Source organism: Sceloporus undulatus, chromosome 4, assembly GCF_019175285.1.
Source record: "Sceloporus undulatus isolate JIND9_A2432 ecotype Alabama chromosome 4, SceUnd_v1.1, whole genome shotgun sequence".
Classification (NCBI taxonomy): Eukaryota; Metazoa; Chordata; class Lepidosauria; order Squamata; family Phrynosomatidae; genus Sceloporus; species Sceloporus undulatus.
The window spans coordinates 170,800,574-170,817,167 of record NC_056525.1 but is presented as its reverse complement, the minus strand read 5'-3'; the positions used below and the strand labels follow the sequence as shown (position 1 = coordinate 170,817,167).

The 16,594-nt window shown below is 41.8% G+C and overlaps 1 protein-coding gene across 2 annotated transcripts in view; it reads left to right on the top strand.

Moving 5' to 3' along the window:
- The first annotated feature begins 785 nt into the window (after positions 1–785).
- The window catches only part of NEDD9 (neural precursor cell expressed, developmentally down-regulated 9), a 74,489-nt gene continuing 58,680 nt past the window's right edge, over positions 786–16,594 (top strand). For both annotated transcript variants that reach the window (XM_042464149.1, XM_042464148.1), the window contains exon 1: positions 786–965. In XM_042464149.1, coding sequence (XP_042320083.1) covers positions 954–965 — 12 coding nt within the window. In that variant the 5' untranslated portion in view covers positions 786–953. The remainder of the gene's footprint in view (positions 966–16,594) is intronic.

Sequence of the window (16,594 nt, the reverse complement as noted above, 5' to 3'; positions counted from 1 at the left end):
GCGCTGTACATGCAATCTTTTTAACTGGGCAGTTCCCTGCCCTCAGGCTTACAATCTAGAAAGACAGGACACATAAGGAGAAGGGAGTGCAGTCTTGGTGTGGATTCGAACTTGGGTCTCCTAAACCCAAGACCAACATTTTAACCACACTGGCTTCTTTGTATCCCCTGACTTTGCTACAGAGTCACAACAACAATTTTGCAATATTATTTTGCTAGTCTTTGCAAAAGTTACTCTGTTGAGTGCTTCGATTGGGGATGTTACAATTTTTCTGCGGTCTTGTGTTTGCATTGTATAAGTAAATTCATAGCAACCCACAACTGCTAAGCAGTTTTGAGCCCCTCTCACTTTAAAACCAGGAAAGAACTGGAGAAGTGAAAGTCTGAGGCTGCGTCCGCACTGCAGAAATAATCCAGTTTAACACCACCTTAACCTTGTCCAGTGCTATGGAATCCTGGGCTTTGTAGTTTGTTGTGGCACCAGAGCTCTCTGACAGAGAAGACTAAATATCTAACAAAACTACAGCTTCCAGAATTCCATAGCATTGAGCCAGGGCAGCTAAAGCGGTGTCAAACTGGGTTATTTCTGCAGTGCGGACGCAGCCCCTTGCTTCCCTTCTACCTTTCCAGCCAATCAGGAGTGCTGTATTGCCTCCGCCTCAATAGCGTCGGGGCTGGCTGACCAATAGTAGGGATGTATGCAAATGAGCCCGGGGTTGCCTGGCCAATAGCAAGGAGGTATGCAAATGAGCCCTGGGTTTGCCGCTCTGCGAGTGGAACAATGGGTCGAGAAGCGAGAGTGCGCCGGGGCTGAGAGGGTCCCCTGCAGGAGCCTTTGGTCTAAAGCGGAGGAATGGAGAGGAAGGGAGGCTCCGTTTAAAGCGGGGCAGATCTGGCAAAGGGGAAGAAGAAGAAGAAGGGGCCGGTGGAGCCCCCTTTCTCCCGCCTGAGAGGATGAAGTACACGGTAAGGAAGCTGGCTTCCTCTCAAAGGGAAGGAAACATAGCTTGGCTTCTTCCTTCCCTCGTTTCTTCTGTGGGAAAAAGCTGCAAAAGTTTGCCAAAAGTTTTGCAAATGGGCACTGCAGAGCTAATCCGGTTTGACACCGCTTTAACTGCCTCCTAGGGACCAGTATGTAGAGAGATCTCCTCGCAGCACGTCTCTGAGACTAAAAGATCCAAACCACACAAATAATCCAGTTTGAGACCGCTTTAACTGCTAGGGGATCCTGGGAACTGTAGTTTCTTGTGGCACCAGTGTCTCTTTCTGACAGAAGGTGAAATGCCTCACAAAACTACACTTCCCAGGATTCCCTAGCTTTGAGTCAGGGCAGTTAAAGTGGTCTCGAACTGGATTATTTCTGCAGTGTGTTTTGGACCTAACTGAAAGAAAGGAGTCGGCAGACTAAGGTCCAAAACACACATTATAGAAAGAATCCAGTCTGAGACTGTTTCAACTGCCCTGGCTCAGTCCTAGGGGAATCCTGGGAATTGTAGTTTGTTGTGGCCCTAGAGCTCTCTGACAGAGAAGGCGAAATGCCCCACAAAACTACAAATCCCTAAATTCCATAGCATGATGCCGAGGCAGTTAAAGCGGTGTCAAACCAGATTAGCCCTGCAGTGAGGATTTAGCCTTTGTTGAGCTTGAAGGAGGAAAGAGCGGAGCAAACTGACTCGAACCTGGTTTTCTGTTCAGAGCAGGGAACTCAAACTGGCTTGTCTCTCAGAAGAGCGCATCCACACTGTAGAAATAATGAAGACTGACACCGCTTTAACTGCTATGGCTCTGTCCTCCAGAATCCTGGGGTTTGTAGTTTGGTGAGGCACCAGCCTCCGTTGGCAGAGGAAGTTAAAGATTTTATAAAACTACACATCCCAGGATTCCATGAGGATGGAGCGACAGCTCCAAAAGTGGTGTCAAAGTGGCATAATCTCTGTGGTGTAGATGCACCCCCTTTTCGACACCTTTGGCATCATCTCCTCAGTTGACACGGAATAATCTGTTAATGTTGGGTCCTTTTATCGGCTGTGTTTGTGCATCTCATTGCTGCTGCTGCTGTTGTGGTTGTGTGCCTTCAAGTCGTTTCCGACTTATGGTGACCTTGAGGCAAAGCTATCATGGGGATTTCTTGGCAAGATTTGTTCAGAGAGGGTTTGCCCTTGCCATCCTCTGACGCTGAGAGAGTGTGACTTGCCCAAGGACACCCAGTGGGTTTATATGGCCGAGCCATGATTCGAACCCTGGCCTCCAGTGTCAGTAGTCCCAACACTGAAACCAATATGCCACACTGGCTCACAGGGATGCACCTAACATTACCCAACTTGTTGGGAGCTTACATGTTGTAAACCGCTTAATACATGGGTATAGAAATACACTTGCTATTGCTATCTGCACTCTAGAAATAATGCAGTTTGACATCACTTTTTACTGCCATGGTTCCACTCTACACCATCTTGGGGTTTGTGATTTTGTGAGGCACCAGCACTCTTTGGCAGAGAAGGTGAAAGACCTTGCAAAACTACACATCCCAGGATTGCATAGACTGGGACTGTATCACTTAAAGTGGTGTTGAGTGGCATTCGTTTTACAGTGTAGATGCACCCTAGGAGAAGTGGTATCCAGACAGTGAGGAAAGAACATAGTGGGGATGTAGGAAGCTTCATATCTTCCATTCAGTGTCACTCTGGAGTGCTCCTGTCCTTGAGAAAGAGTCACCCACGAGTTCAGGATCAGTTCTGCAGGACAGAAAGTTTGGGTTGTTGACTTGAATGCACCTAGGGCTTCTTTCCCTCCTCCTCACTTTTGCATGCAGTCCTATGCAGATCATCCTCCCCAGGACATTTTATTACTTCTTTAATAAGTTATAGATTCTGTCAGTTGGCTCTTTTATAGAGAGCAGTTTGAAAGAGCACCTATGTTAAGGTGAATAGAAGCAGGCCTTGCAGAGAGCAGGAGTTCAAAGTCCTTCAAGTCAACCTTAAGACACATTGGATGGCTGAGAGGTTGGTCACTTGATCCTGCTTTCTTATCTAGTTGCTTTCTACTGTTTGGGTGAGGAAAGTAAGAAATAATGCCGTCTTATCTTGGGAACTAAGCAGAGTCAGCTCTGCTTAGTACTTGGATGGGACGAATGCCAATGAATCCCAGGTGCTGTAGGTTGTATTTCAGAGGAAGGAATTGGCCAAATAACCTCTGAAGATTCCTTGCCTAAGGTTCAATCCATACTGCAGAAATAATCCAGTTTGACACTGCCTTAGCTGGCTTGGCTAGGCAAACTTGGGAATTATAGTTTCTTGTGGCTCCAGAGCTTTCTGACAGAGAAGGCTAAATGTCTCACAGTTCCCAGAATTCCCTAGCACTGAGCTAGGGCAGTAAAAGTGGTGTCAAAGTGGATTATTTCTGCAGTGTGGGTTTCTGCAGTGTGGATTGAACCCTAGGCAAAGAATCCTCAGAGGTGGCTGCCAGTTCCTTGGGCCAATGAAAACCCTAGGAAATTCATGGGGTAACTGTAAGCCACAGGTGACATGAAGATGTGCTTGCACACACACACGCATGCACGCATGCGTGCACGAAAGGGTGATCCCCATGGATTCTATGCTCAACTCTTGGAGGAAGAGTAGCTTACAAATCTGATTTAACAGAAAGAGGTTAGCACATACAATCGTGACTATAGTCAGGGTGGATACCTATTCCTTCCAGTGCCAGAGACAGTATGTTCCTGTATGTCAGTGGAGTGGGAACATGATGCTGTTGCACTCAAGTGGGCTTCCTGAAAGCATCTGAATTATCACTGTGGGAAGAGACTTCTGGACTAGACAGGACTGTTTGGTTTGATCTTTTCTGATCTGATGTTCTAGGAGGCAGCCCACATTTTCCTTTAATGTAATTCCCATTCCAGTGGTACAACCCACGTGTAGCCAGAAACCTGAATTTGATCCCTTGTCTTGTATGACTGTTATTTTACTCTCTCAATTGCTTCTCTAGATTTCATTCCAGTTTTTTTTAAATAAACACTTAAAAAAAAGAAACCCATAAGCATGCCTATACAAATGTAAGCCCATTGAAGTTTTGTGCACCTTTCTCCAGATGAATCTTGAACATAGTAGATTTATTTTTGGACAGACATGCACAGGATCCCAGTGTTAGGCTTCAATCCTGTGCACACTTACAGGGGAGTGAGCATGACCAAACTAGGGACTTATGAATAAATATATTTAAGATTCCAATGCTGGACACGGTACTTGAAAAAGCTTTTTTCCCCTTTCTTTTTCTTTTTTTATAAAAATTGAACAGTATACTTGGTAACAAGAGTCTCTGAACTGATTGCCTTCCTGTGGGTCCAGGCAATTCTTTGCTTTAACTAGAAAAGATACTGAATGTTGATGGTCTCCATTTCAAGGAACTGAGCTTCTGCGTTCTCAGGACAGGCTGTTTGCAGTCAGTCATAACTATATGCCAATTAAAAGTGTGTGTAAGTGTGTGCGTGTGCAGGGTACAGGAATACTCCTAAGGGATCAAGTTAGCAAATGCATCTATTTCAGTTTTGGGTTGTTGGAATCAGAGTCAGGAATGAAAGAAAGGGTATGTTTTTTCCCCCTCCTGATGAGGCAAAGGAAATCTGTCAAGGTCAACATGAAACTGAAAGAGCTTTTTTAAAGTTCTTTCATTTATATGTTAACATTTTCTCAGCATAAGCTTTCCTATGGACCACAGCCCATTTTTTTCAGATGGTTTGTGACAGCTTAGGCCGGAATAAATTGGTCATTCTTAAAGAGACCACAAGTCTCCTTTTCCCCTCTTCTTATGTTTATGTTTGTTATCCCTTCTCATACTGTGAATTATATTTGGCCACAAATTATCCTTTTTATTATATGTTTTGCCCATCGTATAGTGCAGCTCTAGCCTCAATTTGTGATTACAGCATCTGGCAATGGGAAAGCAAACAGAAAACTTATATATCATAATAATGATATTTCATGCTTTAAAGGCCCATGCCTTTTTAATGGTAATACTAGACACAGGCCTTACCAGAACATTCAGAAGCCTGCAGGATCCAATTTGGATCCAATAATCAGTAATTATGAGCTCTTACTAAGAGTAGAGACATATAGTAGAAGAACATGATTAACATCTAGAGAAATGGGTGGGCAACTGGAGGTACTCCAGCTATTTTTGGGTTCAAATTCCCATAATGTCTGAAGTTGATGGAAGCAAGTGTATCAATATATGGAGGGTCATAAGTTGTCTGCCCTTTACACTGTTTACACTGGTTATTCCCCTGAAACATGACCAAGATATGTCTAAGCTTTGAGAGCAGGACAACATTTCCTCAGATAGTTTATTTGCTCTCACTTCATTGCTATCAATCACTTGCTTACCTTTTCTCTGGAACCGGTTCCAGATCAGCAGGGTGCAAAGTCTGTTTTTTCCCTGAGTTCTGAAGGCATTCTAAGTGCCTCACTTTGCCCTGTGCTTTAGAGGTGCTTGTAACATCTCCAGAAAAAAGTTCCTGTCTCAAGGGAGAGACAAGGTGGGTCTTTGATTTTCACATTAGGCTTTTTAGATTCTGAGTACCTTGAATAATGCGCAGTGTCAGATTTAAGGAGTAAATGGGATGCTCACCGGAGCAGGAGAAGACCTGCAACTGCTTTTATGGACCCTTAAGATAAAGCTTGTTCAATTAGGACCATGTCTTAGATTGAGTCACAGAGGATGTGTATGTGTGTGGGGTTTTTCCTCCTTTTTTTGAGGGGGGAGAAAAGAATCTCTAAGGAATTGCTCACTGACCATGCTGGCTGGAGGATTCTGGGAGTTATAGTCATGGTACACACCGCCAGGAAGCGGTGTCCTGGCAGTGATATTAGGGCTCGGGAGGTCGCACCAACTTCACGCTCCCAAGCCCTATGATGTACCCCCCCCATTATTGAGCGGCGACGTGTGGGCGTCTGAGTGCCCACATGTCTCTTAGAGGAAGCGGCGTCATAGGGCTGTGCTGCAGCCCTTATGATGCTGCAAAAAAGAAGCCACTTTAGGTGGCTTCTTTTTTGCTGAGCAGCGTTGCCACGTGATTTGGTTGCTGCAGCAATGCTGCAAAGCAAAGAGGGGTGGCATTTCACCGTCAGTGTATACCAGGCCTCAGTCTCCAAAAGTAACTTCTTCCATCTCTGGAAAAGATCTTGTAAAGGTATCACCTTTCAATGGGAAGGAAGTCACTGGTGGCAAAGGCTTTGTTGTTTGAAGAAGTAGACAGGAACAAACTCTCCTTGACAGCAGGTGCACAAATAAGGATTGTATTGGGGAATTACTGCCCAGCTACAAAGAGAAGAATACAAGAATATTTTGGGAGGAGGAAGGACTGTTTTATCTTTGTTTTTCCAGAAAGGAACTGGGTGATCTGAACATGATCTTCAGAAGGGATTGTGCAATTTGCTCTGGGTCCAAACTGGCTCTATCTGGCTAATTCATTGGTTTTGGATCTAAGCTTCTAGAAGCCCTGGCTATTGGACCTGCTATGCTGGGGCTTCTAGAAGTGGAGTTTAAAAACATCTGGCACTAACACTGGAAACTAAATTCTTCTTAGGTGATTGTCTGCAGGGCAATGTTGTATTGTCTTGCAGTGGAAGTGTGCGTTTTTCTGCCTAAAACCAGAATATTATTATTTGTTGTTGTGTGCCTTCACGTCATTTCCAACTTATGGTGACCTTAATCATGGTATTTTCTTGCAAGAATAGTTCAGAGGGAGTTTGTCTTCACCTTTGGTTTCCATGGCTGAGTGAGGATTCAAACCCTGGTTACCCTTAACAACTGCAACTATATTTCTGACTTCTTTCTCTTGTGGCTTAGATGAGCTGATATGGTACATACTTTCTAGAAAGACAAATCCTTCTGAAATCAATACAGGTCATTTATAATTCAAGCCTCCCATGTAATTAGTTACCATTATAGGTACAGCTTACAAAAACACTCAATGTTTCACTTTCCCCATTTTTTAAAGGTAACTAAAGCAGTTACTTGATAGTTACTAAAAAGTCCCCCAATTTTTTTCTTTCAGTTAATCTCAAAGGTGCTACAAGATCTCTCTACGTACTAATTCTACAGACTGACACAACTATATCTTTGAATTCTACCACCTTGGAACCCATCTATGTTCTGAGCTGAAGTGTGAGCCATCCCAGCTCTTCAGCTGTTAAAATCCATGGGCATTTTGCCATTACCTTTAGTTGGATCTAAGGTTCATTACCTTGGTTGGACCTGGATATTTCTGGTTATCCTCCCACTTCCAACATGGCCAAGAAGAAAGGATCCTGTTTCATAGGTAGTCTGCCTCCTCAAATTACTAAAACTACCGTAAGTGAAATGAATTACTTCACTCAGAAAAAAATCTTCTGCACTTCTTGATGCTCTTTTGCTGTATTTTCTTAAAATTAAAACTTCTGGTTGATGTAATTCTAGATAGAGCATGATGTAATTCTAGATAGAGAAAGCTAATCAAAGAATGAAGGAACCATAAAACACAGGAGGGTTTGGGCTTCCATAAAACCTCCCTGCCAGACTAGTGTGTTTACATTTCCTCTGAAGCCTGAAGTATTTCTTTAAACTATTTACCTAAGGCTAACATTCTTAAGCTGAAGTCCACAAATCATTGACTCTGGAGTAATTCTATTGATTTTAGGGACACTTTTGGAAAGTTAGTTGCTCGGGCCAATGTTGGAACCACTTCTGCTGCCTTTATTGGAAGCAAGCCAACCCATCAACCTGAAATGCATTCCGTATTTTATAGTCTCTCATTCTGTTTTGCTTGCACAACAAAATAGCCAACATAATATTGTTTTAATGATTTGGAGAATGCAAAGTTTGTCTCAGGTGTGAAGCTCAGTAGGGTGGACTACATCAAATCCTTTCCCTCCAGTTCAAATGTCCAGTCAGTTCTCATTTGTAACAGTAAAAAGAAGCCTATATTCTGCAAGCTATTTGCATATTTACATTTTTTTCCCAACCTGTGATTAGCCTCACTGATACAAAATGCCACCAGGAAGTATTGTGTTTTCTTTCCTGAAAGTGTTCCATACTGCTTGATGGTGCATGAGAAAGCCCGAGCAAACACACAGAGAGAAAGTCTGTGGAGCAATAGGGGTAAGCCACCACAATGGTTGTAGGCTGTGTCATAATTATAGCATAAATTGGAGACCCCAAAGAAGGTTTTCCTAGTTCGAGGCTGGAAATTGTACAGCCTTTCGGATATTATTGAATTGTAGCTCCCAGAATTCCTCACTAATTGGATATTCTGGCTAGGGATGCTGAGAACTGCACTCCAATAATATCTGGAGGGCTGCATAATTCCTGCCCCTGTCCTGTGCACAGTTTTCTTAGTCACGCAGTAGAGCGGCAGCACTATGGACCTGGACTCTACCTGACATTATTGGTTCCAGATTTGCATTTGCAGCACTCTTCAGGATCACATACCATTGCTTCAACTTCATTTGCAGCAGTGTTCCCACAAGTCCTTCCCATGAAAATAAACTGCAGAGGAAAGATTTTCAGAGGGCTCACTAGCACTTGGGAAAGTTGCTTTTTTGGCCTACAGCTTTCAGGATCTTCCAGCTAGCACACTAAGGTTGTCTGGCTGGTGGATGCTGAGAGCTATAGCCCAAAAAACAGCTTTCCAAACTGTTGCTATTTGCTGTGTTAGCCTGTTGACACATCAACAACCAAGGATTTTGTAGCACCTGAAAGGCAAACATATTTATTATGGCTTACGTTTTTGCAGACTGGAGTCTGCCTCATTAAAAACATACGGAAAGATTTATACTAATCTGTTTTTGCAAGTCTTTCCTTGTGTTCTCTCTATGCCAAAGTAGTCTGATGTGCATGGACATTGGTACATAAATCTGTCCCCTACTCTATAATTTTTTCTTATGGGAGTGACTTGTGGGAGCAATCCCAAGACTGAAAATTGTAGCTTAGGGAGTGGCTGTAAGCCAGGGCTTGGGGGAATGTGTGGCCCTCCAGATGTTGTTGTATTGACGTTCCCATTAACCCTTGCTAGCCTACCCAGTGATGAAGGATTATGAGAGTTGTCCATCGAGGTCTGGAGGTCTTTGTGTGCACCAGCCTAGTTCTAAGCTCTGAATCCCAAGAGTAGCAATAGTCACCAGAACAGAGAGTAGCTAGAGGTATGGCCAGAGGGAATGAAAATATACTGGAAGAGCTTGACTAGCCTACACATAAATTCATAAAAATGGCAAACTTGATGAGAAGATACACTTTAAGGGCTAGTTTTGGGTGTGCCTCCCACAATCCCTAACCAGAGCTAGTTTAAACAAAATGACCATAAGACCAGTTTCCCAGGGAGATCTTATTTCTTCTAGAAGGATGTCACAATAAAGCAACCAGAGTTTGGAAAATGTACTTTTTTGGGCCCAGAAGCCCTCAGCCAGCATATTATCCACTGGCCATAGTAGGTTGGTGCAGGGCAGTCCAGAAGTGCTGTAGTCTTAAAATGTAAATTTGGAAAGCTCAAAGAAGAACACCTTTATTGCTTTTGTAAGTTCAGTTTATAAGCAACCATATCTTGCACAAAAGTTTGCATTTAGAGATGCTGCAGGGAACAGAAATGTAAAGGGTGTGATTCGTGTTGTTATAACAGATTTTAATAAACCTACTACAAGACACGAAGTCTGATTATTGAAATCAGATTACTTAGAGCAACTAGTAATTGCCTTGCTTTTTTTTTTATAAAAACAAAGAATGCTATATTAACACCTTTCATTTTGAAAATATGTAAATGTGTATTTTTCTTTTTATATCTCTGCCAAGAAGAGATTGAGAGAGAGTGGGTGAGTGTGAAGTAATTATTTTATGTTTGAAAGGTGTCTTGTAGATAAAACTGAGAGCGGCCTAAATACCATGGAGACGCCAGATCCTGTCTTATCAAGAAAGCTAAGCAGGGTCAGCCCTGGTTAATACTTGAATGGGAGACTAACATGGATTCTAGGTGTTGTAGGCTATATTTCAGAGGAAAAAACTGACAAACCACTTCTGAGCATTCGTTGCTTAGGAAACCCCAATGAAATTCATGGGGCTGCCATAGGTCCACAAGGAATGTGAAGGCACAAACACAAATTAAAATTCCCAGAGTTTGTTTTTAATGCCTCCAAAATGTATAGAAGGGCTTTTGAAAGGGCCTTGAATCAATAGCTCTGTTACCTTAGTGAATACTCACATGTTACAAGTTTCCACTTGGTTCTTATGTTATGAATGGGCCTTAAGGAGAGAAGAGGAGAAAATTGTGTGTGTGTAGATAACACGGGGAGGAGTGGTTTTACAACTAATTGCATGCCTTTGAAATCTTTTGAAGCGCAGGGTATTAAATTACATCAGATGGTTCTGAAACTGTGTCTGCTGAACTACCATCGAGCTTTCTGGGATAGTGGTAGTTTTCAATCCACTCTGTAATGTAAAAACTGGGCATTCTTCAAGTATCGCTTGCTCTCACCTTAGGTGTGTGGTAGGGAAGGCAAGGAAATGGCAGAGTTTGATGCCCCCACAAGATCATCCAACTCAGGGAGAAAGATAAAATGGACCTTTTTCAAACAGCAGTTGCCCCATTAACAGTTGTTGGACTGAAACTTCTATCTCTTACCCATTGGCTTAGGGATGAAACTCTTTATAAATTTCACTCTCATGCAAATAATTGAACCATCTCTGCCCCCCTGTTGTGAGAAAACTACAGTTTTCAAGGAGTATTCACAGTTTGAGATTTATTCTGTGAAAAATCTGTGTGTGGAAAACAGCATTTTCTGTGCAGAAATGTTGTTTTCTGCACTGAAAGTCTTGTTTACTGCCTAGAAAGGCATGTTTTCTATTCAGGAAACCCACTTTCTATGCAGAAAATAACATTTCTACTCAGAAAATATTTCTTCACAGAAAATGCTCCTTTTGGCCTCCAAACCACATGTGTATTTTTGATGCGGAAAGAATTGTGATGATTCTCATCTATCCAGGATTTGCCTCATCAGTTTTCTTTTAAAAAATCCTGTTTTATTTCCTTCGGTAAAATCATCCTTAAGCTTTTATGCTTTTATGCTTTAGAATCATTCTGAAGCTAAAATCATCCTGAAGCTTTTATGCTTTTATATTTAAACTTTCTGATGGAGAGCAAGGACGGGGCCCAGCCTGGCCTCCCTAGGGAGGGAGTTCCAACGTCTAGGAGCAGCTACCAGGAAGGCCCTCTCCCTTGTTCCCTCCAAACGATCCTGAGAAGAGTGGAGGGGCAGAGAGAGATAGATCTCTAGTGTTCATAAAGGGAGATACAGTCCTTTAAATTAGTAGCCACTGATAGCCCCATCTTCCATGACTGTCCATGAATCTATCTTGTATAGTACCTTTGCTACTTTTTATGATAATTAATTCCATAGTTCAGGCAAGCACTGTGTAAAGAAAGACTTCAATTAACTGTAGATTCCTACACTTTCAAAGAGTTGAACTGGATGGCTCTTGGTATCTCTTCCAACTTTGTGTTTCTAAGTACTTTCCAATACTTCTATATCCTAGGACAGGGTCCATGGACTCTTCCTCCATCATATGTAGCCCACCACTAGAGTGCTCCTCTTTTTCAGCATAAGAGTTCTTACTTTGTAAAAGAATCACCTTCCTTTTCTCTGCTCTCTTAGAGGGAGATCTCCTTTTGGCCTCCAAACCACATGTGTATTTTGTTGTGGCCCCTGGAATACCATTGCAGGGACGAAGGGGTTGCATTTTGGGGGCTACAGCTTCCAGAATGTGCATACTGGTTGGGGTATTGTGTGAGCTGTGATCCTCAAAATGGGATTTCCCAAAGTCCTGGGAGCTCTGATGATTTCATTTAACTTCACAGTTATGTTCAAATGACATTTACCTTAACATAGAATAAAACAGACTGGCTGTAAAATATTGGGAGTTCTCCAGCAGCAAGGGTTTGCTAGTGGATTAGGAGCCAAACTTACTAAGGAGGCAGACATGATGTGTTATTTACTGCCACAGAAAGTGAGTATAAGGTATTGATTATCTATTTTTAGATAATTTATAGGAAAAGAAGGAACTTGGGTTGTAATGCCTGCATTTTGGACTGTGGTACACTCTTTAAATATGAAGTCTTCATGCCAAGGCAAACAAAACCGTGTTACCGGGAAGAATTACTGTATTTTCTAACCATAAGTGCTTGCGAAAAGCTGTCTGTAACCAAGGCAATGAATGACCTGAAGCATTTAACTATGTAAGAGGAAAAAGAATGGCATGTACTTTGCTGTCCAAAACTCTGTGTTTATTCCTAACATTCCTGACATTACCCGCTGACCGTCAAGGTACAAAGTGTGGCCAATGAGATCAGTAAAATCTTAATTATCGATGGCATCATAATCATGATGTTCCAAAATCCCTGTGAGAGTAATACCTTTATTACTCTTTATTTCAGCTAGCCAAAAGGTCCCGAGAGAGTGTGCAAGCTTGCACGTCCTTCAGAACTCCTTGTGAGGCCATTGGCAAACAAACTCAGAGATGGGGGAGGAGGTGGCCATTGCTGAAATCACACAGCAGAGATGAGGAACCTTTAAAGGTCCTGTGTAGATTTCGAACTACAGCTTGTGCAGTCTTTTACTACTACTGGCCATGCTGGCTGGAATTTCTGGGAGCTGAAGACCTAGAAACCTGGAGGGCCAAAGATACTTGATGGTTTCAGGTGGCACCTCAGAGTCTTCCAGTGATGAAGACACAAAAAGCAGTTGATCACCCATTTGGGGTCCTTATTATCACAAGATATTCAGAAGTGCTTTGGTTATGTACTCCTGCATGGCAGGGGGTTGGATTACTTGGCCCCTAGATGGCCCTTGAGGTCCCTTTCAACTCTGTGATCGAAGATACAGTAACTAGCAGCCTTTACACTCCTTTAGATATCTGATATTTTAAAGGCTTTGTGTTGTGCATAGAAAGGAAAACTAATCAATGAAGCACTTGGACACATTTTGTAGTCTGTCATGTGGTGTTAGCATAAGTATGGCATGCAATTCTTCTCCTGTTACAGTCTTGCATCCTGATGAAGTGGATGCAAGATCAATGTCCTGTACATCATATGGAGTCACTTTTAGCATGAGTGAAGAGGACAAATGCAAACTGAGTTTGAGAGGCATTTTAAATTAGAATTACAGGACATGCTTACTGAGCTGGATGGTCTGGAGAACACGAGGAGAGTTTGGCTAAAATGGGAGCTATGATTTTATGCAGATACAGTTACATGAGGGGCTGTGTGCATTTCATTTCTGCTGTCCTGTTAATGAGATGTGACCTTGAATTATGTTTAAAGTACATTAAGGTCACAAGTCTGTATGCACTTACCTAGAAGTGAATTCACTGAATCCAGTGGGACTGTTTCTGAGTAGACACACATTTGTGCACTGCATGAGTTGAAAGTTCCCAATCTAAAGTAAGTAGAAAGAGGTTCTGTGAATTTTGGGTACATATATTCAAAACATTTATTCAACCCTTAATTTGGATTACCAAATTAAGGAAATTCTGGGAGCTGTAATGTCCAACAACGGTAGCCTTTCCAAACTGGGCTGTGCGTCAAATGCACTCAGGCTGCATCTACACAACAGAATAGCTGCAGTTTGACATTGCTTTAACAGCCATGCCGCCATTTTGTGGGATTCTGGGATTTGTAGTTTTGTGAGGTATTTAGCCTTCTATCACAGAGAATTCTGGTGCCACAACAAAGTACAGATCCCAGGATTCCATAGGATAGAGCCATGACAGTTAAAACGCTGTCAAACTGCAGCAATTCTGCACTGTGGCAGCAGCCTCAAAGAGCACCTGTATTTTGGCCTCAGAGTAAAGCAACCACATGAAGAGAATTAGACAAGAAGAGAAGGAGGAAAGGAGTGTAATTTGTTCAGCGCAGAGACCCCAAGTGAACTTTACGGCTGATCAAGGATTTGAAGGTGGGCCAGAATATTGTTAGTGTTTTTTTGCTAGTGCTATGGTCTGTTCTGCCAGCAGTTGCACTTTTGTCAGGGTCACGCAGCAGTGGTGAAGAAATTTGGGCAAAGTTGTCACTGTACTTTCTAAAGAGGAAAACTGCTGACTTCACATGCCCCATTTCTCCAGTACCTGGCTTTTTGGTGGGTCCTCAGAGCCATGACATTCTAGCAAGATTGGTACGGGAAATTGCCTGTCCAAGACAACCTCCCCAGGACACTTTTAGCTAGAGGAGCATCCACTCCAAAGGCAAGCATTGGACAAATACACTGCTCAGAACCGCCACCCTTCTTGTGATGGCTGAGAGCGGAGTGTGGTTACAGTGATCTGAATGTGGGACCAGGGCTTGGATCCAACTGAGTGGAGCTAGACAAGTCATTCTTGTTCTCTCTCCTGGCCATATCTACATGACAGGATTGTTGTGAGGATAAAGTGAGGACAACATTTCTTTGAAATAATTGCAGGAAAGGGAGAACCTAATGCAACTGCTTAATTAATTTTAAAAAGAAAACATGGATGGTGGAGGAGATGTCAGTCATTCACAAAAATATAACAAACAGGATAGAACCAATATCAATAAAGATTTTTTTAAAAGGTCGCATCCACATTTTTTCATATTCATATTCATTGAATAAATATGAGTGAAATATACAAAGATAGTTTTTTTCAATATGATTGTGCATCCACACAAATAAATGTATACACTGATTATAAATCGGTATTACTTCAATTTATTATGTCTGGTAGGAAGAGGTTTATTTGACAAGACGGGATGCAATTACTGACCATGGTTGAGAACATGATTCTTCTTGTGAAAGGCAATTGATGCTGATCATAGACATTAGATGTATGCAGAACTTGGCCAAGTTCTGAGGGATTAAATACCCTAAAAGCACCAGATGCCATTGAATTATGAAATCTAAGCAGGGTCAGCCTTGTTAGTACTTGGATGAGAGACTGCCAATAAATTCCAGGTGCTGTAGGCTATATTTCAGAGGATGGAACTGGCAAAATCACCTCTGTACATTCCTACAAAATTAATGTGGTTGCCATAAATTGGCAGGCCACTTGAAGGTACATACACACACAGGCCAAGTTTTGAAATCCATTTTTGTGTGACAATCTATATCTGACAGGAATCTGCTGTGCTCAACCTGTTCTTTTAAAATGATAGTCTCCCTTCTGTTGCTCCTTAGTTTTGACAACCCTGAAAATGTGTCTGTGTTTTAATTTTGTGTCCCAATTCTATTTCTGAGTAGCACTTACAAGTGAGAGAACCAAGACTGCTAAAAATTCAGTTGGGAAACACTGTGTAGGATGATGAAAACAGTCTAACATTTTAGTCGCTAAAGGAAGAGAGGCCAAGTCCTGCTGTTTGAAGTTTGTGTTTTACACCCCTTCATTCATTCATTGATACAACCGAGCTGGATTAGTATGCTCTAAAGAAGGGAAGAACTAAGAATGGATTTAGCCTACATGAATGTAGACAGCGTATTAAGGGGCCTTTCTTAAGATGTGCCCCATTGACTGGGAAGTTGAAATTTCAGTGGAGGATAAATAGCCTGTGACTCATATAGAGACAATAGCCTTTGAGGAATGCTTAAAAATCGTGAGAATAAAATCTTGCTTCCCAAAGAGTGAAATCTAGCTGACTTTTAAAAATAAGATCACAGAGAATTGAAGGAAACAATGCTTAATCCACAGGTTCAAACAAACTATGCAGAAGAAAAACCTGACATTGCAATTTGTGGTAGAAAGTTTGTTGTTGCATGTTGGTTGTTCCCCTTCTAATTCTCCACAGAGAGATAAAATGAATGTGGAAATCATTTGATTGTCTGACAATTTTCACATATGGTTGTTCTTAACAAGCGAATGATGAAGGGGTTTAGTCCCCGTACTTACTCTATATATAGTGGTTAAAATATTGGACTGGAACCTGGTGATCCTTGCTTGCCCAACAAGTTTATTGTGAGGATAAAGTGCAGGGTGGAGGAGAATCATTTATGCCACCCTGAAGCCATTGGAGGAAGGGAAAATTATAAATGCAACCCTTACATTGTAAAATTACATGGTGGTCACTCTCATTTGGACTGTTCTTATTAAATTACAACATTTTTGAGATGTAAGAAAACTAATTTTTCAGGCAGTTTCAGTGTCAGTCAAATGAGGGATTGCTACAGCATACTGTTTGATAAAAGGTTTACATATTAAAAGTTCGGACCCAAATTTTACCTCAGTTCCCTACTATGCTGAGACACATTTCAGACATTCTTGTTGTCTTCATTTCTAGCTCAGATAAATTATATTTCCATTCTTGGATACAAGATGACATTTGTTGTAATGACAGGTCACACAGTATGTCCTTCCTTCACATAAGCAGTCCTGGCCTTCAAAGGAACATACTGTGTGAAGTTGTAGGTCATAAATCTAGTCAACCACAATTCTCACACTCACAACAAATATGAGTATATGTATTGAAAACATTTACACTGTGCCTTTCCAACACAAGATCTTTGAGACTGCTTACAATCCAATTTAAAACATTGTCAAATAAAACCCATATAACTCTTAATCATATGAGACAATAA